This window comes from Amblyraja radiata, chromosome 27 (assembly GCF_010909765.2).
Source record: "Amblyraja radiata isolate CabotCenter1 chromosome 27, sAmbRad1.1.pri, whole genome shotgun sequence".
NCBI classification, from domain to species: Eukaryota; Metazoa; Chordata; class Chondrichthyes; order Rajiformes; family Rajidae; genus Amblyraja; species Amblyraja radiata.
Genome location: NC_045982.1, coordinates 13,765,285 through 13,792,770, shown reverse-complemented (window position 1 = coordinate 13,792,770; position 27,486 = coordinate 13,765,285). Strand labels below are relative to the sequence as shown.

Here is a 27,486-nt window from a genome sequence, read left to right as displayed (position 1 = left end):
GATGGAATATCTTGTGTATACACAAGGTTTCAGGGATTAGCCAAATTTAACATTCAGTCTGACACAAAGTGCCTCTGGCAAGGTCAAAATTTGACTTTGAGATGATGGTGATGAGCACGTTTGTGAACCATAGTCTTTATTTCAAGACACTCCAGCACTGCTGCTGTTTAAAGAGTTCCAGGTTTCTGACTCAGCTGCAGAGTTGGTTTGTGATTTGGAGGGTAAATTGAAGGTGGCAGTGTTCCTACATGGCCTCTCATCCATTTGGGTGACAAAGGTTGTGGGTTTTGGAGGTATGATTATTGTGGCAAGATTAAGTTGTAACTGCTTTTTGTAGATGATACACACTGCAGCGCTTATGGACCTGTAGCGGAGTAATACGTAGGGTGGCACACTGGTACGGCAGGTTTTGTTACACCCTCACTGCTGCAGCTCCAGTGACTTGGGTTCCATCCAACACCAACCGTGTGAAACATAGAAACATAGAAATTAGGTGCAGGAGTAGGCCATTCGGCCCTTCGAGCCTGCACCGCCATTCAATATGATCATGGCTGATCGTCCAACTCAGTATCCCGTACCTGCCTTCTTTCCATACCCTCTGATCCCCTTAGCCACAAGGGCCACATCTAACTCGATCTTAAATATAGCCAATGAACTGGCCTCGACTACCCTCTGTGGCAGAGAGTTCCAGAGATTCACCACTCTCTGAGTGAAAAAAGTTCTTCTCATCTCGGTTTTAAAGGATTTCCCCCTTATCCTTAAGCTGTGACCCCTTGTCCTGGACTTCCCCAACATCGGGAGCAATCTTCCTGCATCTAGCCTGTCCAACTCCTTAAGAATTTTATAAGTTTCTATAAGAAATGTGAGGTTATCCATTTTGGTGGCAAAAACAGGAAAGCAGACTATTATCTAAATGGTGGCCGATTAGGAAAAGGGGAGATGCAGCGAGACCTGGGTGTCATGGTACACCAGTCATTGAAAGTAGGCATGCAGGTGCAGCAGGCAGTGAAGAAAGCGAATGGTATGTTAGCTTTCATAGCAAAAGGATTTGAGTATAGGAGCAGGGAGGTTCTACTGCAGTTGTACAGGGTCTTGGTGAGACCACACCTGGAGTATTGCGTACAGTTTTGGTCTCCAAATCTGAGGGAGGACATTATTGCCCTAGAGGGAGTGCAGAGAAGGTTCACCAGACTGATTCCTGGGATGTCAGGACTGTCTTATGAAGAAAGACTGGATAGACTTGGTTTATACTCTAGAATTTAGGAGATTGAGAGGGGATCTTATAGAAACTTATAAAATTCTTAAGGGGTTGGACAGGCTAGATGCAGGAAGATTGCTCCCGATGTTGGGGAAGTCCAGGACAAGGGGTCACAGCTTAAGGATAAGGGGGAAATCCTTTAAAACCGAGATGAGAAGAACTTTTTTCACACAGAGAGTGGTGAATCTCTGGAACTCTCTGCCACAGAGGGTAGTCGAGGCCAGTTCATTGGCTATATTTAAGAGGGAGTTAGATGTGGCCCTTGTGGCTAAGGGGATCAGAGGGTATGGAGAGAAGGCAGGTACGGGATACTGAGTTGGATGATCAGCCATGATCATATTGAATGGCGGTGCAGGCTCGAAGGGCCGAATGGCCTACTCCTGCACCTAATTTCTATGTTTCTATGTTTCTATCCCCTCTCAATCTCCTGAATTCTAGAGAGTATAAACCAAGTCTATCCAGTCTTTCTTCATAAGACAGTCCTGACATCCCAGGAATCAGTCTGGTGAACCTTCTCTGCACTCCCTCTAGGGCAATAATGTCCTTCCTCAGATTTGGAGACCAAAACTGTACGCAATACTCCAGGTGTGGTCTCACCAAGACCCTGTACAACTGCAGTAGAACCTCCCTGCTCCTATACTCAAATCCTTTTGCTATGAAAGCTAACATACCATTCGCTTTCTTCACTGCCTGCTGCACCTGCATGCCTACTTTCAATGACTGGTGTACCATGACACCCAGGTCTCGCTGCATCTCCCCTTTTCCTAGTCGGCCACCATTTAGATAATAGTCTGCTTTCCTGTTTTTGCCACCAAAATGGATGGATAACCTCACATTTATCCACATTATACTGCATCTGCCAAACATTTGCCCACTCACCCAGCCTATCCAAGTCACCTTGCCGTCTCCTAGCATCCTCCTCACAGCTAACACTGCCCCCCAGCTTAGTGTCATCCGTAAACTTGGAGATATTGCCTTCAATTCCCTCATCCAGATCATTAATATATATTGTAAATAGCTGGGGTCCCAGCACTGAGCCTTGCGGTACCCCACTAGTCACTGCCTGCTATTGTGAAAAGGACCCGTTTACTCCTACTCTTTGCTTCCTGTTTGCCAGCCAGTTCTCTATCCACATCAATACTGAACCCCTAATGCCGTGTGCTTTAAGTTTGTATACTAATCTCTTATGTGGGACCTTGTCGAAAGCCTTCTGGAAGTCCAGATACACCACATCCACTGGTTCTCCCCTATCCACGCTACTAGTTACATCCTCGAAAAATTCTATAAGATTCGTCAGACATGATTTACATTTTGTAAATCCATGCTGACTTTGTCCAATGATTTCACCACTTTCCAAATGTGCTGCTATCCCATCTTTAATAACTGACTCTAGTAGTTTCCCCACTACCGATGTTAGACTAACTGGTCTGTAATTCCCCGTTTTCTCTCTCCCTCCCTTCTTAAAAAGTGGGGTTACGTTTGCTACCCGCCAATCCTCAGGAACTACTCCAGAATCTAAAGAGTTTTGAAAGATTATTACTAATGCATCCACTATTTCTGGAGCTACTTCCTTAAGTACTCTGGGATGCAGCCTATCTGGCCCTGGAGATTTATCGGCCTTTAATCCATTCAATTTACCCAACACCACTTCCCGGCTAACCTGGATTTCACTCAATTCCTCCAACTCCTTTGACCCGTGGTCCCCTGCTATTTCTGGCAGATTATTTATGTCTTCCTTAGTGAAGACGGAACCAAAGTAGTTATTCAATTGGTCCGCCATATCCTTGTTCCCCATGATCAACTCACCTGTTTCTGACTGCAAGGGACCTACATTTGTTTTAACTAATCTCTTTCTTTTCACATATCTATAAAAACTTTTGCAGTCAGTTTTTATGTTCCCTGCCAGTTTTCTTTCATAATCTATTTTTCCTTTCCTAATTAAGCCCTTTGTCCTCCTCTGCTGGTCTCTGAATTTCTCCCAGTATGCTGCTTTTTCTGGCTAATTTGTACGCATCATCCTTCGCTTTGATACTATCCCTGATTTCCCTTGTTATCCACGGATGTACTACCATCCCTGATTTATTCTTTTGCCAAACTGGGATGAACAATTTTTGTAGTTCATCCATGCAGTCTTTAAATGTCTTCCATTGCATATCCACCGTCAACCCTTTTAGAATTAATTGCCAGTCAATCTTGGCCAATTCACGTCTCATACCCTCAAAGTTACCTTTCTTTAAGTTCAGAACCATTGTTTCTGAATTAACAATGTCACTCTCCATCCTAATGAAGAACTCAACCATATTATGGTCACTCTTGCCCAAGGGGGCACGTACAACAAGACTGCTAACTAACCCATCCTCATGACTCAATACCCAGTCTAAAATAGCCTGCTCTCTCGTTGGTTCATCTACATGTTGATTTAGATAACTATCCCGCATACATTCCAAGAAATCCTCTTCCTCAGCACCCCTGCCAATTTGATTCACCCAATCTATATGTAGATTGAAGTCACCCATTATAACGGTTTTGCCTTTGTCGCACGCATTTCTAATTTCCTGTTTGATACCATCTCCAACTTCACTACTACTGTTAGGTGGCCTGTACACAACACCCACCAGCGTTTTCTGCCCCTTAGTGTTTCGCAGCTCTACCCATACCGATTCCACATCCTCCAAACTAATGTCCTTCCTTTCCATTGCGTTAATCTCTTCTCTAATCAGCAACGCTACCCCACCTCCTTTTCCTTTCTCTCTATCCCTCCTGAATATTGAATATCCCTGGATGTTCAGCTCCCAGCCTTGGTCACCCTGGAGCCATGTCTCCGTGATCCCAACTATATCATAGTCATTAATAGCTATCTGCACATTCAACTCATCCACCTTATTACGAATGCTCCTTGCATTGAGACACAAAGCCTTCAGGCTTGTTTTTACAACACTCTTACCCCTTATACAATTATGAAGGTTGTTGATTAAGCAGGTTTCATGTCAACCTCCTTGTATGCTTAGCTGAGATGGTTCTCCTGTTAGCAAATGGAGAGCTATTTATGGGGAAGGGGTAACATGTGTGAAAGTCAGGAAGGTAGGCATCTGAAACCTAACTTGAACTAAACAAAAAAAAACCCTAAAAACTGTTGCAGTCTTTGAGCTGCATTTTAGCCACATAACATATCATCATTTAACAATGTACCTGTATGATTAAATTTTGGAAAACACTTCCGCTCTCATTGATAGGTAGAATTAACGCTATAAAAATGACTTTCTTACCACAATTAATATATTTGTTTCAAGCGATCCCAATATATATTCCAAAATATTTTTTCAAAAAACTAGATTCCACTGTCACTAATTTTATATGGGATTACAGAACACATAGAATTCAACGAAAGCATTTGTGCAAATCTAAAGAAGTTGGGGGTTTATCATTACCTAACTTTATGTATTACTACTGGGCAGTGCATATTAAGAACATAATGTACTGGCTGGATAGTTCCACTCAGCAGTTGGAGTGGATAAGAATGGAGAAAGAGGAGTGCTATCCGCACGATATAGGAACGATCCTGCTCTCACCGATAAAATTGAATAGTGTAATATACAAGAAGAACCCAATTATTCACAATATAATAAGAATTTGGAAACAAATAAAAGTATCCTTGAAATTAAATAATTTATCAGTACTAACCCCACTATTGAACAACCCCGCATTCAAACCTTCTCTCATCGACAACACATATCAACAATGGGATAGACTGGGGATTAGGAAAGTAGGGGATATGTATGAATTTGGTAAACTGTTATCATTTCAACAATTAAAATTAAAATTTAAATTGAAGGATAATCAATATTTTAAATATATACAGGTATGTGACTTTATGAAGAAATATATACATAGATTTCAAACTATATTTTTAGACCCTTTAGAAGAAGCAATGAATATTAAGGCTGATTCACAAAAATTAATTTCATACTTTTATAATAATATATTATATAGAGAATCACCCTCAACAGAAGCACTAAGGGAAGATTGGGAACATGAGCTAATGATAAAGATCTCGAAGGATAGATGGGAAAAGTATTTGATGAATACACATAACTGTTCTATTAATACAAGACATAATTTAATTCAATTCAAATTATTACATAGACTATATTATTCAAAAACGAGGTTGAATAAATTTTATCCAAACGTCTCTCCCAGATACGATAAATGTTTGTTTCAAAACGCTAATTTAACACATTCATTTGTAGGATGTACAAAGTTGAATAAATTTTGGAGTGATATATTTGATATATTTACAAAGCTCTTCAAGTCAAGAATAGAACCCAAAATGGAATGGATTATATTTGGAATAATAGGAGAAGATACCAATTTAAATAAAGACCAAAATGTTTTTTTTAATTATGGGTTAATAATTGGAAAAAAATTGATACTTAAATTTTGGAAAAATACAACCATACCAACTGTTAAAATGTGGATTAGGAATATGATGGACATAGCACGCCTTGAAGAAATGAGACTCCGACTAATAGATAAATATGACCAATTCTTAAGGAGTTGGTCTCCTTTCATCGACTTTTTGGAATCATGTGATGCAGCGGTACCATAAGGATTGCTGATTTCAGTTCATGACGTGGATAGATCTACATCTCCGAATATAGATTTGAAAAATTCTCTTTTAAGGGGCCTTTTCTTCTATTTCTACTTTCCACCTTTTCTTTTTTATTTTATTTTTTTATTTTTATTTTTTATATCCACACTTCACATTTTTCTACTCTCTACCATCTATTTTTCCACTCTTTCCCCTTTCTATTGTTTTCTTTTTCTTGTCTTGCCTACTCATAACATAAAACTAGAGGTTGTACATAGAATGGATTACGGTATGACATAGTTGGCACCTAAAATTAGGTGCCACTGTATTGTTTTGTATTGTATTAACTTCTAATAAAATAAACAAAAAAAAAAACAAAAAAAAAAACAATGTACCTGTATAATGGTAAGCTCTCCGCTCACTCCATTGTGGAGGTTTAATCCATTTTAACCCAAAATTTGTAGCTCTCCTTCAGTACAAAGTTAATTTTGTTTTTCTCTCCACAGTCACTGCCTGCCCCGCTGTGCTTTCTGCTTTATTTCAGATTTCCAGCACCTGCACCATTTCATTTTTCAACAAGATGCACAAATCCAGTTCTTTTGACCACAGTCATCCAGCCCCACCATTGTCGCAGGAGAGCACTTAACAGTCAGAAAATCATTCAACATGGAAAAGGGCTCATCGGCCCGACTTGCCCATGCAGACCAAAATGCCCCATCTACAACTAGTTCCACCTTCCTGCATTTGGCCCATATCCCTCTAAACCAAGGGTTCCCAACCTGGGGTAAATTTACCCCCAAGCGAGTAAATTTCACCTACCCAGGGGGTAAATTTGTTGATTCTGGATTTGTACATATTTGTTCTCATTGACTGTGTTTGGTTCTGGTATACATTCATCATTAGTTGGTCATAAATAAGTGAAATAACATTGATAAGTGCTATTAAAGTTGCCAGGAGTAAACGGGACAAAAAAGGTTGGGAACCCCTTCTCTAAATCTTGGAGAGAGTTTTCATGATAATGTTATACCTGGAGCTCCTGACCCATCTACCTTATTGGAGACCTTTGAACTATCATTAATTGGACTTCAATATTGTATTTTTGCACTAAATGTTGTCCCCTTTAACCTTTATCCGTGCACTATGGACGGCTTCATTGTATTCATGCATAGTCTTTTCTTTGACTAGATAGCATGCAAACAAAAGTTTTTCTGATGAAGCTGATAATGGGTCTCAACCCGAAACATCACCTATTCCTTTCCTCCAGAGATGCTGCCTGACGTGTTGAGTTACTCCAGAATTTTGTGCCTGTCTTCAGTGTAAACCAGCATCCACAATTCCTTCTTATACTTCCTAAACAAAAGCTTTTCACTGTAGCTCAGTACACATGACAATAATAAACAAAACTATTGTCAGAATAATAAACATTCAGTGAACAAAATGCATTTATTTCCAACATTGGGTTGAAGGGGCTAACAACAGTAATAGGTGCAAGGAAGCAAAGCAAATTTACAAGGATGTTGCCAGGACACGAGGGCCTGAACTATGGGGAGAGGTTGAGCAAGCTTGGATTCTATTCCTTGGAGCGCAGGAGGATGAGAGGTTATCTTATAGAGGTGTATAAAATCATGAGAGGAATAGATCGGGTAGACGCACAGAGTCTCGTGCCCAGAGTAGGGGAATCGAGAATCGGTGGACATAGGTTTAAGGTGAGTGACGAAAGATCACATAAGAATCCGAGGATGTTGGTGGTATGGAACGGGCTGCCAGAGGAGGTAGTTGAGGCCGGGACTAACAAAACATTTGACAAACATTTAGATAGGTACATGGATAGTGTTTAAGAAGGAACTGCAGATGCTGGAAAATCAAAGGTAGACAAAATCTTGATCAGTCTGAAGAAGGGTTTCGGCCCGAAACGTTGCCTATTTCCTTCGCTCCATAGATGCTGCTGCACCCGCTGAGTTTCTCCAGCACTTTTGTCTACCTAGGTACATGGATAGGACAGGTTTAGAGGGATATGGTCTGAAGGGCCTGTTTCCAAGCTGTATGGCTCCATATGACTCTCTATGACTCTACTGAAAGGAAGTGGGATGGGATCCAAGCTCCTCCACACAGGCTGTTTAAAGTCCCGCCCCACGCCTCTGATTCGTCGCCAATGACGTAATCCACAAGCACGTCCCCTCTCTTCTGCGCCGTGATTGGCCGGCCGCGACATCGATCACCGGGGCACCGCTGCGCCCGGGCGGTTCGTCAGCAGCTGGAGCGGCGCAGAGGACACTGAGGGCGGGTTCAGGCACCAGCTGCAGGTTTGTCAAACATTGCTCTTCTGCTCAGCGTTAAATTTAAGGACAAAGCATTCGCACCAGGGACAGGGCAGTTGGAATTAGCTGAACGCATCTCATGATTGATGTGTTTTTTCTCTCCCCCCCAAATAACCATTTCTGGGTTAAACTGCAAATTCTGGTGTTGAACTTCAAAGATGCAAGAACCTGAACCTAAAACATTTTGCTGGACCTCTAATTATCATTTCTATTGGACACGGTACATGTGGTGGGGTTAACGTCCAGAAATTAGAGCCATTTTCTTCCAAGGGATAAAGCTGTCTTGTAAATCCGATCTCAATGAACCCAGGAACTGAACAACAGCATCTGCATTAACTGACTGAGGCAGCCAACAATCCCTACTGCTCTTCAAAAGAGTCGGCAACACAGCTGTTCGCCTTTAGGAGGCTACAGTGACTATTTTATGTTTTGGATCATTTTAGTTTGGTTTGCAATTATATAAGTCCCTGGAGCTATGTGTGGTTTAGAAACTGCATCTTACAGTAATGCACTTTTACTGTCCATTACTGATTTTCAGCATGAATTTCACACAGAGGTCAGATGCTTTCTCTGAGGGTGAATGAGTTTGTGTCGTAGCAGTAATGTACCTTAATGTTGGAAAATAACCCGATCAGTTAATGCAGAATCTGTTATCCTGTTCCTAGATAGATCTGCGGAAGCGGGTGGGGGATGGGGTTGTTCTGATGATTGGAGTCAATATTGGGCAAATATCTATTCAAAGTAAGCTCTGAGTGAACTATGAATTTTGGGCAAATGTGCAGAAACGCCTTCATTGCACTTGCTCCTGCTGCCACTTTGTCATTAAATTAAACGCTGAGCAAACAAGACTCCAGGATGGCGAGTTGCCTCCCTGGTGCCAGGGTCCAGGATGTCTCAGAGTGGCCGCAATACATTCTCAAGGGGGGAGGGAAATCAGCCGGAAGTCGTTGTGCACATTGGCACAATGCCACGGGTAGGAAAAGGGACAAGGTTCTGTGAAGTGACTATAGGAAGTTAGGCAAAAGATTAAAAAGCAGGATCATAGGTTGTAATCTCCAGATTACATGTGCCAGGAGTAATGGTAGGAACAGGAAGATAGGAAAGATGAATGTGTGGCTCAGGAGTTGGTGCAGGAAGCAGGGATTCAAAATGTTATAACATTGGGGTCTCTTCTGGGGCCAAGATGATCTGTACAAGAGAGACAGGATACATGTGAACTGGAGGGTTTCCAAAATATCTTAGCAGGAAGGTGCACTAGTGCTACCTGTGTGTGTTTAAACTAGAGAGGCTGGGGGGTGCGGAAATTGGAAGGAATGATGGGAAGGTAAAGGTTAGGTCCAGCAAATCTCAAAGGAAGGACAGGCAGAGAAAGGTGACAATGATGGGCTGGAGTGTGTTTATTTCAATGCAAGGAATTTTGTGGAGAAAGAAGATGAACGTAGAGCCTGGATCAGTGCTTGGGACTATGATGTAATGGCCATAGTGGAAATGTGGTTGCGAGAGGGACACGACTGGCAGATCAATGTTCTGCAGTTTTCATGCTTCAGACGTGATTTGAGTCTGAGACAAAAGAGGTGGAGGAGTTGCGCTACTACTCAGGGAGACTGTCATGGCAGCACTCGGGTCATATTGGAGAGTTTGTCTGCCGAGGCGATAGAGCTTAGAAATAAAAAAGGTGCAAACATTCTAATGTGATTGTATTATAACCCCCCCCCCCCCAATAACAAATGGGAGAGAGAGAAACAGATATGTAGCTTGTTTATCAAAGCAATAGGACTCTCAGTGGGTAACTTTAACTTCCTCTATATTGACTGGGATTTGGTCAGTGCCAAAGGCTTAGAATATGCAGAATTTGTGACATGTATCCAAGAGGGTTTCTTGAACCAGTATGTGGATAGACCAACCCCAAAAGGGAACACACTAGACCATTTCTGCATACAATGTTAATTGCACTTGTCATAGATATTAACATGACGTGTGTCTTGAGTAAAGTCTGATTTTGTGGTATTGAGCAGAATAGATTGATTCGAATAATAAAAATATATGCATAACTTGATGGTGTAGAACAGGTTCACTTTTAAATAAGATATACACTAAATGCTGGATTAACGGGTCAGGCAACATATCTGGAGAAAAGGAATAGGTGACGTTTTGGATCGAGACCCGTTCATCAGAATGAGAGTCAGGGTGGGGGGAAACTTGAGGTAAGCCAATAGTTTTGTTTTTTTAACCAAATTCATATCAATTCTTCTTTCCCTTTTAGATCACTATTCTATTTGGTACCTATTTAATTTGGATTTTAAATTAAATCGTTGAACCACTGATGCAATGATAAGAGATGGTGCTCAAAAATGGTCTGAAACTGCTCCAGTGATGGTGATCAAGAGTTCCTGATCTTTGAGAATTATGACAATTTGGACCTCAGGAGTATGGATTTGAGTGACCTTTCTACCTCGCTCATTGCGTGCTCTGTGCATGCATCGATCTATGAAGATGAAGAACACAGGGTGAGTCTGTCATTTAGAAACAGTGGATTATTTATTAATATTACTCGTTCTTAATGACCATGCCAGGAAAATCATTACCAAGGCTTGGTGTGGAGAAGTGGCCAGGGGTTGAGGTTGGGGTGGAGCATTCTGTTTCTCTTGATCGCTAATTCCTCCGATCAGACCCCTTTGTATGAATGCAAAAGAAAACCTTCCAGTGAAATGGTGTAGCTTAACCGTTTACAAATTGCTCACACTTTAATTGTAATAATCTTTAATTTCATTTGATGACTTAATCTTTATTGTTTAAGGTTATCTGGGTCGTTTGTAATTTAAACCTTTGGAATTGGCTTAGTTGAAGTAAATCAATGCTGCTTTCTTTCGTACCTTTGTTCAATTTAGTTTATTGTCATGTGTACTGAGGTACTGTGAAAAGCATTTGTTTTGTGCTAACCAGTCAGCGGAAAAACAATACATGATTACAATCCAGCCGTTCACAGTGTACAGACACATAATAAGGGAATAACGTTCAGTGCACGATAAAGCCAGTAATGTCTGATCAAAGATAGTCCGAGGATCACCAAAGAGTTAGATGGTAGTTCAGGATTGCTCTCTGGTTGTGGTAGGATGATACATTTGCCTGATAGAAAGAAAACCTGAGAAGTATCAAAGCTACTTTGTAGAATGTCAAATTCGAAGAATGTGAATACATGATATCCCAACATTGCTGGAAGTATGCATGTTGGCTCATCATAATGTGAAGTAACAATGCAGTTGTGATGTAGCATTAGAGCTCTAAACTCCAGCTATTCCCATCCCTTAAACCCACACAGCTCAATGTGCAGCCGTCTTGTAGGAAGTAGGAAGCCACACGCTCCTCACACTACCGTTATCTAATGGTATCGTTGACCACTTGCACGTTGTAGCCACAGTTCCACATGTATTTGTTGTTTTTAATATTCTTCAAAAGTCGTCAAATTCTGCATGGGGAGGAATGCCTCAAACCTGTGAGGTTGGAGTTGGGAGAAGTGTTGGAGGAGTGTGTCAGGTTCCAATGGCCAGATGCACAGTTTTCTGCAGCCATTACTTGTCAATGTGGTACTGTCACCAGGAGGGATTTCATTCCCTCGCTGACTAGCTGATGGCTGCTTGGTTTTCTTAAAGTATGGTTGCTGCACAAAATATGATTGTGTGCATCCAAGACCTGTTTAAAGAATCCATCTCCTGCCCAGACCAAATGCCAAGGAGCCTGCAGTACTCGCAAAGTTGGTCTCAAGTTTCAAAGTGGTCTTCTCTCTGTGGAATAACCCCACTATTTTGAGGACTCAGTCCATGCTGCTGGCTAAAGAACATGCAGCGAAGGAGGAGGAGGAGGAGGAGGAGGAGGAGGAGGAGAGGGAGAGGTCATCATGGCCAATCTATCACACTGCTCCAGATAGACACAAAATGCTGGCGTAACTCAGCGGGACAGGCAGCATCTCTGGAGAGAAGGAGTGAGTGATGTTTTGGGTCGAGACCCTTCATCACACTGCTTTAATCACAGCCACACATATCCATTTATCAACATATATCTTATCTTCCTTCATTTGCCAACAATCATATACACAACACGCATCTAAAAGCCAACATAAAATGTATACATCTGCGTGTACCAGATGCCATTAACATCAATCAGTCACCTTGTGCATTCACAGTGTTAAAGTTCTCTCGTCAAGTCAAGTCAAGTTTATTTGTCACATACACATACGAGATGTGCAGTGAAATGAAAGTGGCAATGCTCGCGGACTTTTGTGCAAAAGACAAACAACCAAACAAACTATAAACACAATCATAACACACATATTCTTTTACATAATAAATAATGGAAGGAAAAACGTTCAGTAGAGTTAGTCCCTGGTGAGATAGGCGTTTACAGTCCGAATGGCCTCTGGGAAGAAACTCCTTCTCAACCTCTCCGTTCTCACCGCATGGCAACGGAGGCGTTTGCCTGACCGTAGCAGCTGGAACAGTCCGTTGCAGGGGTGGAAGGGGTCTCTCATGATATTGTTGGCTCTGGAGTTGCACCTCCTGATGTATAGTTCCTGCAGGGGGGCAAGTGAAGTTCCCATAGTGCGTTCGGCCGAACGCACTACTCTCTGCAGAGCCTTCTTGTCCTTGGCAGAGCAATTCCCAAACCAGATGGTAATGTTCCCGGACAAGATGCTTTCCACCGCCGCTGCGTAGAAGCACTGGAGGATCCTCGGAGACACTCTGAATTTCCTCAATTGCCTGAGGTGGTAAAGGCGCTGCCTTGCCTTACTCACGAGTGCTGAGGTGTGTGATGCCCATGTCATATCCTCGGAGATGTGGACTCCCAGATATTTAAAACAGTTCACCCTATCCACAGGATCCCCATTTATCCTCAATGGAGTGTACGTCCTCGGATGATGTGCCCTCCTAAAGTCCATGATCAGCTCCTTCGTTTTTTTGATGTTGAAGAGGAGGCTGTTATCCTGGCACCAGAGTGCTAGATCAGCCACCTCCTCCCGGTAGGCCTTCTCGTCGTTGTCTGAGATCAGGCCCACCGCCACAGTGTCATCAGCAAACTTAATTATTGAGTTGGAGCTGAACCTAGCCACACAGTCATGTGTGTACAGGGAGTACAATAGGGGGCTGAGGACGCAACCCTGGGGCGATCCTGTGCTCAGGGTGAGGGACTTCGATGTATTCCCTCCCATCTTGACTGGTGGTGAGAAAGTCCAGGACCCAGGCACACAGGGAGGTGTTGAGCCCCAATTCCATTAGCTTCCCGGCCAGTCTGGTGGGGACTATCGTGTTGAAGGCTGAACTGTAGTCTATGTAGCCCCCCTTCTGGCTATCCAGATGGGAGAGAGCGGTGTGCAAGACCTGGGAGACCGCATCGTCCATGGATCTGTTCGGACGGTATGCGAACTGCAACAGGTCCATGTTCCGAGGGAGGAAGGCGCAGATGTGTTTCTTCACCAGCCTCTCAAAGCATTTCATGACTACCGAGGTAAGGGCCACCAGACGGTATTCATTCAGACAGGCAGGGGAGGCATTTTTTGGTACCGGTACAATGATGGATTTTTTGAAGCAGGCAGGGACCACGGACTTGTCCAGGGAGAGGTTGAATAATGTAGTGAGCACTGGAGCTAGCTGCGTAGCACAGGACTTGAGTACTCGCCCCAAGATGCCATCGGGGCCTGCAGCTTTTCTCGTGTTCACCCGTGTCAGAGCCCTCCTCACGTCGTGCTCGGACAGCGAGAATGTGTGCACATTCCTCACTTCAGCTTCGGTAGCCAGCCCGCTGGCGGTATTGTCGATAGTCGGCAGACCTGGAGTGGTGTTGCCCATCTCGAAACGAGCGTAAAAGGAGTTCAGGTCATCAGCTAGGGAGGTGCCGGCACTTGCGGATGAGGGAGGGGTGCTCCGGTAGTTGGTTACAATCCGTAGCCCCTGCCACAGGCTTCTGGTGTCCTGCTGTTCCATCTGTAACTCCATCTTGTCTCTGTACCTTCTCTTTGCGTCCTTCACCGCCCTTCGCAGTCGGTAGGACTCTGCCTTGTAGACGTCCATGTTTCCTGATGCCAGGCCCGAGTTGTAGGCAGCGGTGCGAGCATTCAGGGCCACACGAACAGACCTGTCTACCCAGGGTTTTTGGTTCGGAAAGGTGCTTACCCTTACTGTGGGGACGATGTAAGTCTTTCATTAGTACCCATCTCTGTGTCTTTGCCTGTCTATGTGTGGTCATATATTGCCCCTGTAACTGCAGCATCATTGCAGATTGTCCTTGGTCCCTGTCCTTTGTCAGGTTCCGGACAGCCAACCTTCAAATTGCACCTCCTGAGCATGAGAGCCACTAGTTTTGGCTGCATCACAGCTGGAGTGCTGGTAAAGTAAGGGATCACTGAGAGGGCAGCCATTTATACTTCATTGACGCACTCTTATTCTTCCAGGTAGAATTGCAGTAATTATATTAATATTTTGGAGGTCAGATTGCTGCAAATCCCTTGGAAGATGACCATTTTGTCTCCATGTTTAAAGTTTGCCTGGCAGGAGACTGAACATCCACTGCAGCACCTGATCATCCGCAGCTTTTGCTTGTGTTGCTGTGGAAGCTACATTCCTCTGGGGTAGAGGAAGCTAAAACCCGAGGGCATAGGTTTAAAGTGAAAGAAGAAAGAGGACCTGAGGGGAATGTTTTTGGCACAGGGTGGTGTGTATATGGGACAATAGGTGCAGGATTAGGCTATTTGGCCCTTCGAGCCAGCACCGCCATTCAATGTGATCATGGCTGATCATCCCCAATCAGTACCCGGTTCCTGCCTTCTCCCCATATCCTCTGACTCCGCTATTTTTAAGAGACCTATCTAGCTCTCTCTTGCAAGCATCCAGAGAACCTGCCTCCACCGCCCTCTGAGGCGGAGAATTCCACAGACTTCCAGAGGAGGTGGTAGACGTAGATACGCTTACGGCGTAAGAATAAGGGGTAGGCCATTTAGGACTGAGATGAGGAAAAACCTTTTCTTCCAGAGTTGTGAATCTGTGGAATTCTCTGCCACAGAAGGCAGTGGAGGCCAATTCACTGGATGTTTTCAAGTTAAATTTAGCTCTTGGGAGTAATGGAATCAAGGGATATGGGGGAAAAGCAGGAACGGGGTACTGATTTTGGATGATCAGCCATGATCATATTGAATGGCTCGAAGGGCTGAATGACCTTTTCCTGCACCTATTTTCTATGTTAAAAGACATTGGGACAGATACAAGAATAGGAAATGCTTAGAGCGATATGGGTCAAAATCGGGCAAATGGGATTAGCGTTTGATTGTCATGAATGAATTGTGCGGAAGGACCTGTTTCATTGCGGCATGACTCCATGAGGACAATGATACTATGAAATCTGTAGATAGTGCAGCTTCCACTGTGTGTCCCGGGTGGATGGGTGCTGGGTGCCAATTGATGGGTTGCTTTGACCTGAATGATCTTGAGCTTCTTGAAAGTTGTTGGTGCTGCACTTGTCCAGACAAGTGAAGAGAAGTCCATAATGTTCTTGCATTTTGTCTCTTAGAAGTTGGATTGGTTTTGGCTTGTCAGCAAGTGATTCATTAGCCCCTCCAGCCTCTCCTCTTGTAAAGCCATGGTAATTGTTACTGACCCCAGACCACTGATGATGGGTCATCCGGCAATGGTGATGCCAATGAATGGCAAAGGTAGATGATTAGCCTCTCTTTGTTGATCATTTGCTGGCACTTGGCTGGTCTGAATGCTACTTGCATTTAACAGCCGATGCCTGGAGTGCTGTATTGGTGTTGCAGCATACTGGTGCAGACTGTTTACAATGCTGAGTATTTGAAAGAGGAATGAAAACATTTTGCGATTGTCAGCAAATGTTGCTATTTCTAACTTTGTATTGGAAGGAAGCCAGTGATGGCCAGTGCCATCCTTCCTGCTGCACTGGCTCAAGGCCAGTGATGACCAGTGTCTCGGTGTACAGATCCTGCTTTGAAACTAAGTTCTAAATTATGCATAGTGCTGATATCTGAGCAGGTGGCAGGAATTATTGAAATGAGTAATGTCTGCTGCAACTCCTTCTTTCAATCCCTTTAACTTCGTCCCTTATCCCTGCTTTCTGAAGCATTTGGAAATTGAATATTGCAAATATTGCTCATTGCATATCTCTGAGAAGATTTATGTTGTTTGTTGTTCTTGGAACTGACTTGTAGCCTCACTGGATTATGAAGAGTATGTGATGGAAATGGTGTTTGCCATTTCATTGCCGTGAACTGCATGCCTTAAAACCTGGTCCCGTGGAACATCCCTGAAGAAGAAGTATAATGACATAATTTCTTGTGTTTGTCAACCATGTCTCAGAAGGCTACAGTGTTCATGTTTTACTGTTCTAGAGAATTAATTAATCACTTACATACTATGGTAAAGAAATATGGTTCCTTGATACCGGGTGTAATTTCTCTTCCAATTGTCCCCCTGTTTTCAGACTCTGCTGCGATTCCTGAAATCTTTCCACAAGGTGTAAAACAAGCTAACAGAAGAGGTAGTTGAGGCAGGGACTATCCCAATACTTAAGGAACAGTTAGACAGGTACAAGGATAGGACAGGTTTGGAGCAATGAGGACCAAATGCAGACAGGTGGGACTAGTGTAGTTTGGGACATGTTGGCCGGTGTGGGTAAGTTGGGCCGAAGGGCCTGTTTCCACGTTGTATCACTCTATGACTCTATGACTCCATGTCTGGATCCCAGATAGTACAGTAGTCTGCTATCCTACCATGTGGAAATCCCAATGGTTTGGCATTTGGCTCTGCAGGTGATGTTTTCTGCGTTTTCTTCTGAATTCCTGCACTCTCTTTAAACTTACTGGGTTCACTGTGGAGATTCATTGTAGAAATTTGTGTAAATCCAAAAATGTAAATAAAATTAGAATGTTGGGTTATAAAGAGGAATAACATCTAATAATCTGAAGAATTGTGTAATCTGGCACCGTCAAATTCCAGAGTGTGCCAGATTAATAGAGTTTTGCTGTCAATTGGATGTCAGATTACTGTGTGTGAGTCTGGCGAAGTGACTGGCGCCTGGCAGGACCAGATTCTATTCCGGGTTCAAGTCCATGAAATGTTGGGCTAGATCAATGCAATGTTGCCAGCCCTGTACTTGTGCCAGCTCTGATTTGTTCTATAACTTTTCATACCTCTAGCTTCCCTCTCCCCCGACTCTCAGTCTGAAGTAGGGTCTCGACCCGAAATGTCACCTATTCCTTTTCTCCAAAGATGCTGCCTGACCAGCTGAGTTACACCAGCATTTTGTGTCTATCTTCGGTGTAAACCAGCATTGCAGTTCCTTCCTGCACACTTTCACCAGGACAGTTGCTGGCTGTAAAAGATAGACACTTGGTCAGAGTCAGAATTCTAAAATGGATACACAAGACACTGCAGATGCTGAATGTGCAGCATATTTTTCTGCAGCATGACAGTTCATATCACTCTTGATGAAGCATCGCGACCCAAACTATCGACCATACTATTGCCTCCCGAGCTGCTGCTTGACTTGCTGAGTTCCTCCAACAGTTTTTTTGCACAGGATTCTAGATGTGAGGCGAGAGTGACTGCTTCGGCATCAAGACAAGATTCGATTGAGTGAGACATAGATTGAAGTGATGTGTAACTCTTCGTTGGACGACATAGTACATTCAAAAGAAAATTGGTGGAGTTGTTACAGCACAAGATTGAAAATTGGTGGGTGCTCCATTCAGACCGAAGTCTGAACGAAATTAAAGCAGTCATACATACAATACAATACATAAAAAACAACAATAAACACATATTAACATCCACCACAGTGAGTCCACCCAACATCTCCTCACTGTGATGGAGGCAAAAGTCTTAGGTCTCCAGTCTCTTCCCTCCTCTTCTCCCTCTGCGCTGAGGCGATACCACTCGGGCGATGTTAAAAACTGTCCCGCGGCTCAAACACCGCGGCCCGGGGTGGTCGAAGCTGCCGCCCACCAGTCCTGCTGACGCAGCCGCTGGCCCGCGGCCGAACCCCGGACTCAGGCCACCACCGCCAGAACACCGTCCAAGCCCCCGGAGCACCGTTCCAGCCCCGAGCCGGATCGCCCTCACGTGAGTACTGCCACTGTCTCAGCCTCGCGCCAGGCCGCCCCGACCGGGCGCCGCTCCTCCCTCGGGCTGGGCCGCCCCGACCGGGAGCCGCTCCTCCCTCGGGCTGGGCTGCCCCGACTGGGCACCGCTCCTCCCTCGGGCCGGGCCACCCCGACTGGGCACCGCTTCTCCCTCGGGCTGGGCCGCCCCGACCGGGCGCCGCTCCTCCCTCGGGCTGGGCCGCCCCGACCGGGCGCCGCTCCTCCCTCGGGCTGGGCCGCCCCGACTGGGCGCCGCTCCTCCCTCGGGCTGGGAACGCCATACCTCCCCGAGCTCGGCCACTCCGACGGGAGCACCGTTCCTTCCTCGGGCCGGCCGTCCTCACGGGATCGTCACAGTCCCTCACGAAAGCACTGTTCCAGCCCCGAGCCGGGCCGTCCTCACGGGAGCGAGCCCAGTGCGACTCCTGGCGGGCTCTGCCTCCTGAGCCTCGAGGTCGCCAGCTCCGCCATTAGGCCTCAGCGCAGACGGAGACAGAGAAGGGGAATACGACAAAAAGTCGCATTCCCCCGCAGGGAGAGATAGCAAGCCCCGTTTCAACCCCCCCCCCCCAAAACACAAACTAAAAACCAAAACTAGACTAACCAAAACGAAAATAAACAACACAAAAAAACACAAAACAAACAGGACTGCCGGAGAGCCACTGCAGCCAGAGCCGCGCCACCACAAGAGTACTTTCAAAAGAAAATTGGTGGGGTTGTTACAGCACAAGGTTGAAAATTGGTGGGTGCTGCCTGGGTTAGTGGTTGAGGCAGATATGATAGTGGTATTTAAGAGGCTTTTGGATTGGCATATAGATATGGAGGGATATGGATTATGCGCAGGAAGATAAGAGATGGTCCTGGCATTATGTTCGGCACAGACATCGTGGGCCAAAGAGCCTGTTCTTGTGCTGCACTGTTCTATGTTCTATGTACATAATGTGACCAGGACTATACATTTGTAGTGTTGGCACATTCTACGTGCAAGGGACCATTACCCTCTTTGCACCGTAAAAACTTTGTGGTTGAGAGGCTTTGCACAGGACCCAGTCCCTCAAATATCTAGGTAGGAAAAAACTGCAGAAGCTGGTTTAAATCGAAGGTCTGAAGAAGGGTCTCAACCCAAAACATCATCCATTCCTTCTCTCCAGAGATGCTGCCTGACCCACTGAGTTACTCCAGCATTTTGTATCTACCCTCAAATATCTAATGGCAATGGAATTTTAGGAGATTCTGGGGATTTCTTTTTCATTTGGTCATGAGTGCGAACATAGCTGACGAGGGCAGCTCTTTTTAATATTTTCCTTTGAGCACGCCAGACAGGATAAGGATGGTATATTTACCTCCTTGAAAGATGTTGATGAACCAGCTAGAATTAAAGGGTTTCATTACAAGGGCATTTCCCCCCCCCCTTCCCCCCCCCCCCCCCCCCCGAATTAGATTATTGAGAGGCACTCAAAATCGAAGGTACACATGCTGGAGAAACTCAGCGGGTGCAGCAGCATCTATGGAGCGAAGGAAATAGGCAACGAAATAGGCATCCTGCGGGCATGAACATTGAATTCTCCCAATTTTGTTAGCCCTTGCTGTCTCCTCCCCTTCCCCAGCCCTCGGGCTGTCTCCTCCCATCCCTCAGCCCTCTGGTTCCTCCTCCTCCTTTTTCCTTTCTTCTCCCCGCCACCCCCCATCAGTCTGAAGAAGGGTTTCGACTCTAATCAAAGTGTTTTAAACTAATAAATGTTCATGAGGATGGTTGCAAAGTATTTTCTGTGTTGAGGAGACAAAGAATAAGAGAGACATCATTTTAAAATCAGAATCAGGCCAGTTAGGAATAAAGTCAAAAAGCATTTTTCACATAAAGAATGATGAAGGTCCAGAACCCTTTTGCCTCACAAAGCCCTGGAAGCTGAATCAGTTGATATTCTCAGGACAGTGACTGATGTCTTCTTGTTTTGTAGGGCATCAAATATTACAGTGCAGGAGCAGGTAAATGGAACTGAAGCACAGATTAGCCGTTATCAGATTGAATAACAGAACAGACTGGAGGGCCTGTGTGACCTACTTCACTTCACATGAGCCCACGTTGCAACAATTAGTTCTTTGATTTTGCAAACTTTGTTTTCCAAAGTTTTGGTTTGGCCGTGTGTCATACACAATCTGCACTATTATTGGCTGCAGCCCTGTGACTTCCAGTGGGGGGAACTATCTGAGAATTTAAAAAGTGTTTAGACTCAGTGGTGAAGGGCACTGACTTAATGAAGCATTGACTGTATTTTATCAGCATGCACCCAAAAAAATTTGATGATCTTGCAGTGTTTGGGTTTGCCAGTAGAGGCCAGTATAACACTTCAGTTGGATGGTATATGCCTGAATCTGGTTGTGTCTGTGGTTGAAGTACTGTGGTTGATATATTAAAATCTGGTGCTCGCCAAAAGCTTGTACAATTGTCCACAAAATTCTCCATTGGACAGTATCACTAAACACACTGTATTGAATCATCACTGAATTCTACTCTTCTGAAATCAATGGAATTGAATTAAAGTATCATAGGTCTATACAGCACAACAACCGACCGAGTTGTGTGTCTGGCCCATGCCCCTTCAAGCTCTTCCTATCAACATAACTGTCTATCTTTTAAATATCACAGTTGTACTCATCTCTACCACTTCCTCTCATGACTCTGATGTCCTTTGTACATTCAGACAGCATCAAGCAGTGCAGGGATGAATTCCTAGGCAAGCAATTTTTAAATAAGGGGAAAAGTGACCTTTTATTAATAATAAAGCAGGGCTCTCGCTTAACTTTTTTCCCCTGTTGCCGTCCGGGCAACCTTGGCAGCTTTTTAAGTTGCCAAATGACAGTTTAGGTGGTCATTTAAGATGGCTTGCATGTCTCGTGCGATAATGTGCTCGGACGAAGTGCGTAGTTACCAGTCGGAATTATGCTCAATGAAGCATTCACATATTACTTCTGCTTCAAATAAAGTCACAAACTAAACATATTCACCAATCAAGACATGATATATACCACAATGACATGCAGCAAAATTATAATACAGTATCTCAACTCTTTTTACACAATGCAATTAATGCAATTTTTATTATTTCTTTCAACTTCCAAACATAAATGTCCTATCACATGACCCTATGACCTTAATAAGGCATGGCATAGTTCGTAAGAAAGTTCTCGACCCGAAACATCACCCATTCCTTCTCTTCAGAGATGTTGTCTGTCCCGCTTACTCCAGCATTTTGTGTCTACCTGCAGTAGGATCTCCTTGCTTCTACACTCAAATCCTCTCGCAATGAAGGCCAACTTGTCATCGTGTCAATATCACGTGCTCTAATTTTACACAATCTCTTGTGTGGGACCATGTCAAAGACTTTTTGAAAGTCCAGATACACCACATCCACTGGCTCTCCCTTAACAATTCTATTTGTTACATCCTCAAAAAATCCCACAAGATTAGTCAAGCATGATTTCCCCTTCATAAATCCATGCTGACTTTGACCGAACCTGTCACTACTTTCCAAATGCACTGCTATAACATCTTTAACAATTGACTCGAGCAGCTTCCCCACTACCGATGTATGGCTGACTGGTCTATAATTCCCAGTTTTCTCTCTCCCTCCTTTCTTAAAAAGTGGAGTTACTTTGGCTACCCTCCAGTTCACAGGAACTGAACCAGAGTCGAAAGAACATTGGAAAATGATCACCAATGCATCCACAATTTCTAGGGCCACCTCCTTGAGTACTCTGGGATGCAGACCATCAGGCCCTGGAGAGTTATCTGCCTTCAGTCCCAACAGTTTACCTAACACCATTTCCTGACTAATGTGGATTCCCTTCAGTTCCTCCCTCCCACTAGATCCTCAGTCGCCCAGTATTTCTGGGAGATTGTTTGTGTCTTCCTTAGTGACGACAGAACCAAAGTACTTGTTTAACTGTTCGGCCGTTTCCTTGTTTCCCATTATAAATTCACCTGTCTCTGATTGTAAGGGACCTACATTTGTCTTCACTACTCTTTTCCTTTTTACATATCTGTTGAAGCTTTTAGAGTCAGTTTTTATATTCCCTGCGAGCTTTCTTTCATGCTCTTTTTACCCCCTTCTTCATTAACCCCTTTTTCTTCCTCTGTTGAGTTCTAAATTTCTCCCAGTCCTCCGCTTTGTTTCCTCGGGCCAATTTATATGCCTTTTCCTTGGATTTAACACTATCCTTGATTTCCCTCACTTGCCACGGTTGAGCCACTGTTTTATTTTTTCACCAGTCAGGGATGAACAATTTTTGGAATTCATCCATGTGGTCTATAAATCTTTGCCATTGCATCTCCACCGCCAACCCTTTAAGTACAATTTGCCAGTCTATCCTAGACAATTCCCGTCTCATACCTTAATTCTACTTTAAATTCAATACCCTAGTCTCTGAATTAACCGTGTCACTCTCCATCCTAATGTAGAATTCCATCATATTATGGTCACTAATCCTTCCTCATTACACAATACCCAATATGTGGAGGAAATAAGGGAACGGGGGCCTAGAGAACCAGTCTCAAGAAAGGTTTCGACCAGAAACTTTACATATTCCTCTTCTCCAAAGATGCTGCCTAACCCGCTGAGTTACTCCGGCTTTTTGTGTCTATCTTTGTTTTAAACCAGCATCTGCTGTTCCTTCCCACACATCCTATCCAATCTATATTACTAAAAGTCTGATCTTGACCGCTTTTGGCCCACTGTGCTGCGATTTCCGAGAGAACGCCGCCACCTACGGCCATCATTTTTGGCCACCTCGCTCAGAGCCCCCCTCCGCCTTCCGGGACCAGAGGATTCTTCCCATCGATGAAAACTCAGAGAGATATTAATGTTTTTTTTTAAATTGCCATTCTCTCTGCTGCCCCTGCTGGAGGGAGGGGGAGGGACTATAAAACCAGGAAATGCTGTGCCTCACTCAGTCTCTGCAAGATGGAGGAAGCCATCTCTCTGAACTCTGAATAACATTGAACACATGTCTACTCAACTGTGAGTGCCCTTAATGTAGTTTGAAAATGAAAATATGGTTAGTTTGAAAATGAAAATATGGTTAGTTTGAAGTAAATAGGCACTGCCTGCAAAAGGTTGTTTGGGGGGTTTGGGTTGAAGTGAAAAGGCACTGCCTACAAATGGTTGTTTGTCTAAACTTGACAACTTCCTGTTTGCACTATATTGATTTTAGATAAAACGCTACCACTTACGGCTGTGATTTTTGGCCATCTTACTCAGTTCCCCTCCTCTAATCAGGTGCAGAGGATTCTTCCCATCAATGAAAAAAAAATGTTATTAGTTTAAAAAATGTTGAGAATCTCTCTCCTGTCAATCACACCATGAAGGCCACACCTTTTCCGGTGGGAGGGGGAGGGATTATAAAACCCGGAAGTGTGGGTGTGGCTCAGTCTCTGCATGATGGGGGAGGGAGAGGTCACGACTCCGTCTGAGCTGTGAATCAACTGAACACACTGAATGTCTACTATGTGGTTTTATGGTGGTTTCACCCTGCTTGAAATAGTATGAAACTGCATTTGAATGTGGTGGCCTTGCAGAAAAATGGTATGAAACTGCATTTGAATGTGGTGTCGTTGCACCCTGCTTGAAGTGGTACGAAAGTGCACTTGAATTTGGTGGCCTTGCACCCTGCTTGAAGTGGTAGGAAACTGAACCTGAATTTAGTGGCCTTGCACCGTGCTTGAAGTGGTATGAAACTGCACGAATTTTGTGGCCTTGCACCCTGCTCGAAGAGGTAAGAAACTGCACTTGAATTTGGTGGCCTTGCACCCTGCTTGAAATGGTAGGAAAATTGATTTGAATTTGGTGCCTCCTGTGAGTCAACTGCCAGCCCACCAGCCATGAGTGAGCTGCCAGCACATCAGGCTTGAGGGACTGAGCTGCCACCCCAAGAATCCATTTGGCCCACAATGTTCACACTAGCCCTCTGGAGACCAGTAGTCACTGCAGCCAACAACAACAAAATACCAGCGCTCCACTTTTGGCACCCCCTTCGGAAGATTCAAATTTTTGCGGATGCCATTCGGCATCAACTCTGCTAGCGAAGTGTTTCAACGCTCCATGGAGCAACTGTTTGCCGGCCTGCCGTGTGCCATTATCGTGGATGACATCCTGGTTTATGGGAAAGATGCTGCTGAGCACGACCACAACCTCCGACGGATTCTAGACCGCGCTCGCCAGATCAACTTAAAACTTAACCCGTGAAAGTGCAAGTTCCGTGTAGCTGAAGCACCCTATGTTGGCCACATCTTCACAGCCCATGGGCTGAAACCTGATCTGCAGAAGACCAACGCTATCTCCGAGCTGCCTGCCCCGACCGACGTGACCAGCCTGCAGCGTTTCCTGGGCATGGTCAACTATTTGGGAAAGTTCATCCCCGACCTCAGCGAGTTGAGCGCACCCCTGAGGCAACTGACGAAAAAAGACATTGCCTGGTCCTGGTTTCCCCAACACCAGCAGGCTTTCGACCTTCTCAAAACAAAGCTGATTAGCACACTGACTCTCAAGTTTTTCGATCTGCAACGTTCAATTGTAGTTACGTGTGATGCTTCCCGCTTCGGACTCGGTGCTGCCTGCCTGCAACTCCATGATGACGGCTCGCTGCAGCCAATTTCTTATGCCTCGCATACCATGACAGACACTGAGCAGCGCTATGCACAAATCGAGAAGGAGCTTCTTGCGGTTGTATTGGCCTGCTCTAAGTTCAAGGACTTCCTTTTCAGTACCAGGTTCACCGTCGAGACGGATCATCAACCCTTGGTGACCATCCTCAATAAGCCTATCCATATCGCTCCAGCTAGACTCCAGCGCATGATGTTACAGCTCCAGCGGTTCGACTTTCTGATCGTGTACAAGAGGGGCACCGAGATGCATGTGGCCGACGCGCTGTTCCGGGCCCTCCGGTCCTCCTGTGACAGGCACCCCTACGAGCAGGAGGGTCTGCAGGTACTCAATGTCAACTTTGTTCCCTCTAAGCAGCTGCAGTGCCTGGTTGAGCACACCGCCAATGACCCCGACCTGCAACAGCTCGCAGCTGTCATCCAGCGGGGGTGGCCCAGCAGACGTACCTCACTGCCTGCGGGTGCCCACCCTTTCTTTCTGGTCCGCGACGAGCTTGTGCTCCGGGACGGCATCATCATCAAGGGTCACAAGGTGGTCGTCCCTGCCTCCCTATACGACTTGTACTACAACGCTGCCCACATGGGGCATCCCGGAGCCGATGCCACCGTCTCACATGCCCAAGAACAATACTATTGGCCCGGCATGGCCAAGTACATTAAAGCCCGAGTAGCCTCCTGTCCTGATTGCAACACTCTTGCCCCACATCAGCAGCGCCAGCCACTTCTGCAGCAGCCTGCGCCTGCCATGCCCTGGACCTCGCTGGCTGCTGACATATTTGAATGGCGAGGCAAGCACTACCTGGTGTTGGTTGATTCATACTCCAACTGGTTCGAAGTGGACCTTCTCCCTGCTATCACCTCTGAAATGGTTATTAGTAAGCTGCGCAGACACTTTGCTACCTTTGGGTCCCCGGTCCGCTTGCAGACCGACAACGGCCGTCAGTTCGCCAGTGCAGAATTCCAGGCTTTCGCTGTGAAGTGGAACTTCACTCACTATACCAGCAGCCCCGAATACCCGCAGAGCAATGGCCTGGCCGAGCGAGCTGTCCGCAGTGCCAAGAATTTGCTCGAGCAGTCTCGTCTCTCCAATGGTGACTCCTACCTGGGTCTACTAAACCTTCGCAACATCTCACGGGACCCTACCATGCGATCCCCTGCCCAGCGTCTGATGTCCCGCGTGCTTCGCCCACCGATGCCGATCGCCCAACAATCCCTGGTGCCCAAGGTCCTCCAGCCTGCCGCCGTCCAGCAACGGATTGCTCACAAGCATGAGGTACAGCGCAGCTCTCACGACAAGTCCTGCCGCCCGCTCTCAACACTACTGCCTGGCCAGGTCGTCTGCATGCAGACAGCCACCGGATTCTCCCGACTTGCAACCGTTGTTGGTGTGGACACTTCCCCGAGATCTTACCTGGTGGACTTTGATGGAACTGTCTACCGCCGGAGCCGCCAACACCTGTTGGCCATTAACGAGCCTCTGCCTCCTCCTGCGGATCCCTACGCTCCTCCGTTGCGTTTCGAGCCTGTCATTACTAATTACCCAACAGCTCCCTGCATGCCCCGGTCAGTTCGCTTGCCGCGTTCTCCTCCCTCTGCGCTTCCTGGTTTCGGGCAGATGATCTCCTCCCCTGCTCATTCTCCTTCTCCTCCTTCTCCCCCGTCTCCTGCGCCTGGATCACCTGTGCCGGTTGGGTCACCTTCCGCATTCCCGGTTGGGTCTCTGCCGACTTTCTCCTTCCCGGCTGCTACTGCTCCGCCTCCTCTTCTATCTGGTGGGGAGGGTGATGGTGCTATACGCACATGCTCGGGTCGGATTGTCAAACCTCCTGTCCGCTACGGTGATTTCGTTTAAATTTGCATGTGTTGTATAATCACACTGCCACTGTTATAACTTCAATTTTAGATTTCTAAGGGAAAGGATGTAGATGGTTTATGCATGCAACCTATAATGTAGCTACCTCAATACCACTAACCACGCCTTAGTCATCTCAGTATAACTGTGATATCTTCCCCTTGCTCCTCCCTTGGTTCCAGTATGCCTGAAGACTAGATGCAGTCAGTACTGGGACGTGTTTGACATGTGCCTTTATTAAAGACTCAGTAAAGTTACAGTGTGTCAGATTTAACTCCTTTACAGGTAATCTTTGGAGATTAGTAATGAATCACCAAGTCAAGCCCTGGAATAGTTGGCAACCATGTACACTATTCACGTGGAGATGGGACTAATGTTCCTGTGGTCCATAAAATCTACCAGTCCTGAACCACTAAACTCCTGGATGTGTCAGATTGTTGGACTTTTGCTCTACTAAGGAAACATATATGGAGCGTTATTCAAAGGATAATGTGTAAAATGAACTATATGAGCCTGCTCCACTGCAACTGGATTCATGGTTTAAAAACTTGGTTAGAAAGTGGAGTCGTATGGAAATGGAAGAAAATAAATGGCAGTATAGTAATGTGTGAATGCAAGGAGTTGAGTGCTATGAGACATGTTGCATAGAGTGAGCTTGAATGCCAAAGTTA

General features: G+C 45.3%; 1 protein-coding gene across 2 annotated transcripts in view; it reads left to right on the top strand.

Annotated features, from left to right (window-relative positions):
- Nucleotides 1-8,064: 8,064 nt before the first annotated feature.
- rcan3 (RCAN family member 3) overlaps nt 8,065-27,486 on the top strand; it is a 106,883-nt gene continuing 87,461 nt past the window's right edge. The window contains exons 1-2 of one of the 2 annotated variants that reach the window (XM_033045177.1): nt 8,065-8,149; nt 10,428-10,671. In XM_033045177.1, the coding sequence (XP_032901068.1) occupies nt 10,594-10,671 (78 nt within the window). In that variant the 5' untranslated portion in view covers nt 8,065-8,149; nt 10,428-10,593. Of the gene's footprint in view, nt 8,150-8,365; nt 8,385-10,427; nt 10,672-27,486 lie in introns of those variants that run through there. The other variant, XM_033045178.1, reaches the window with a different exon arrangement.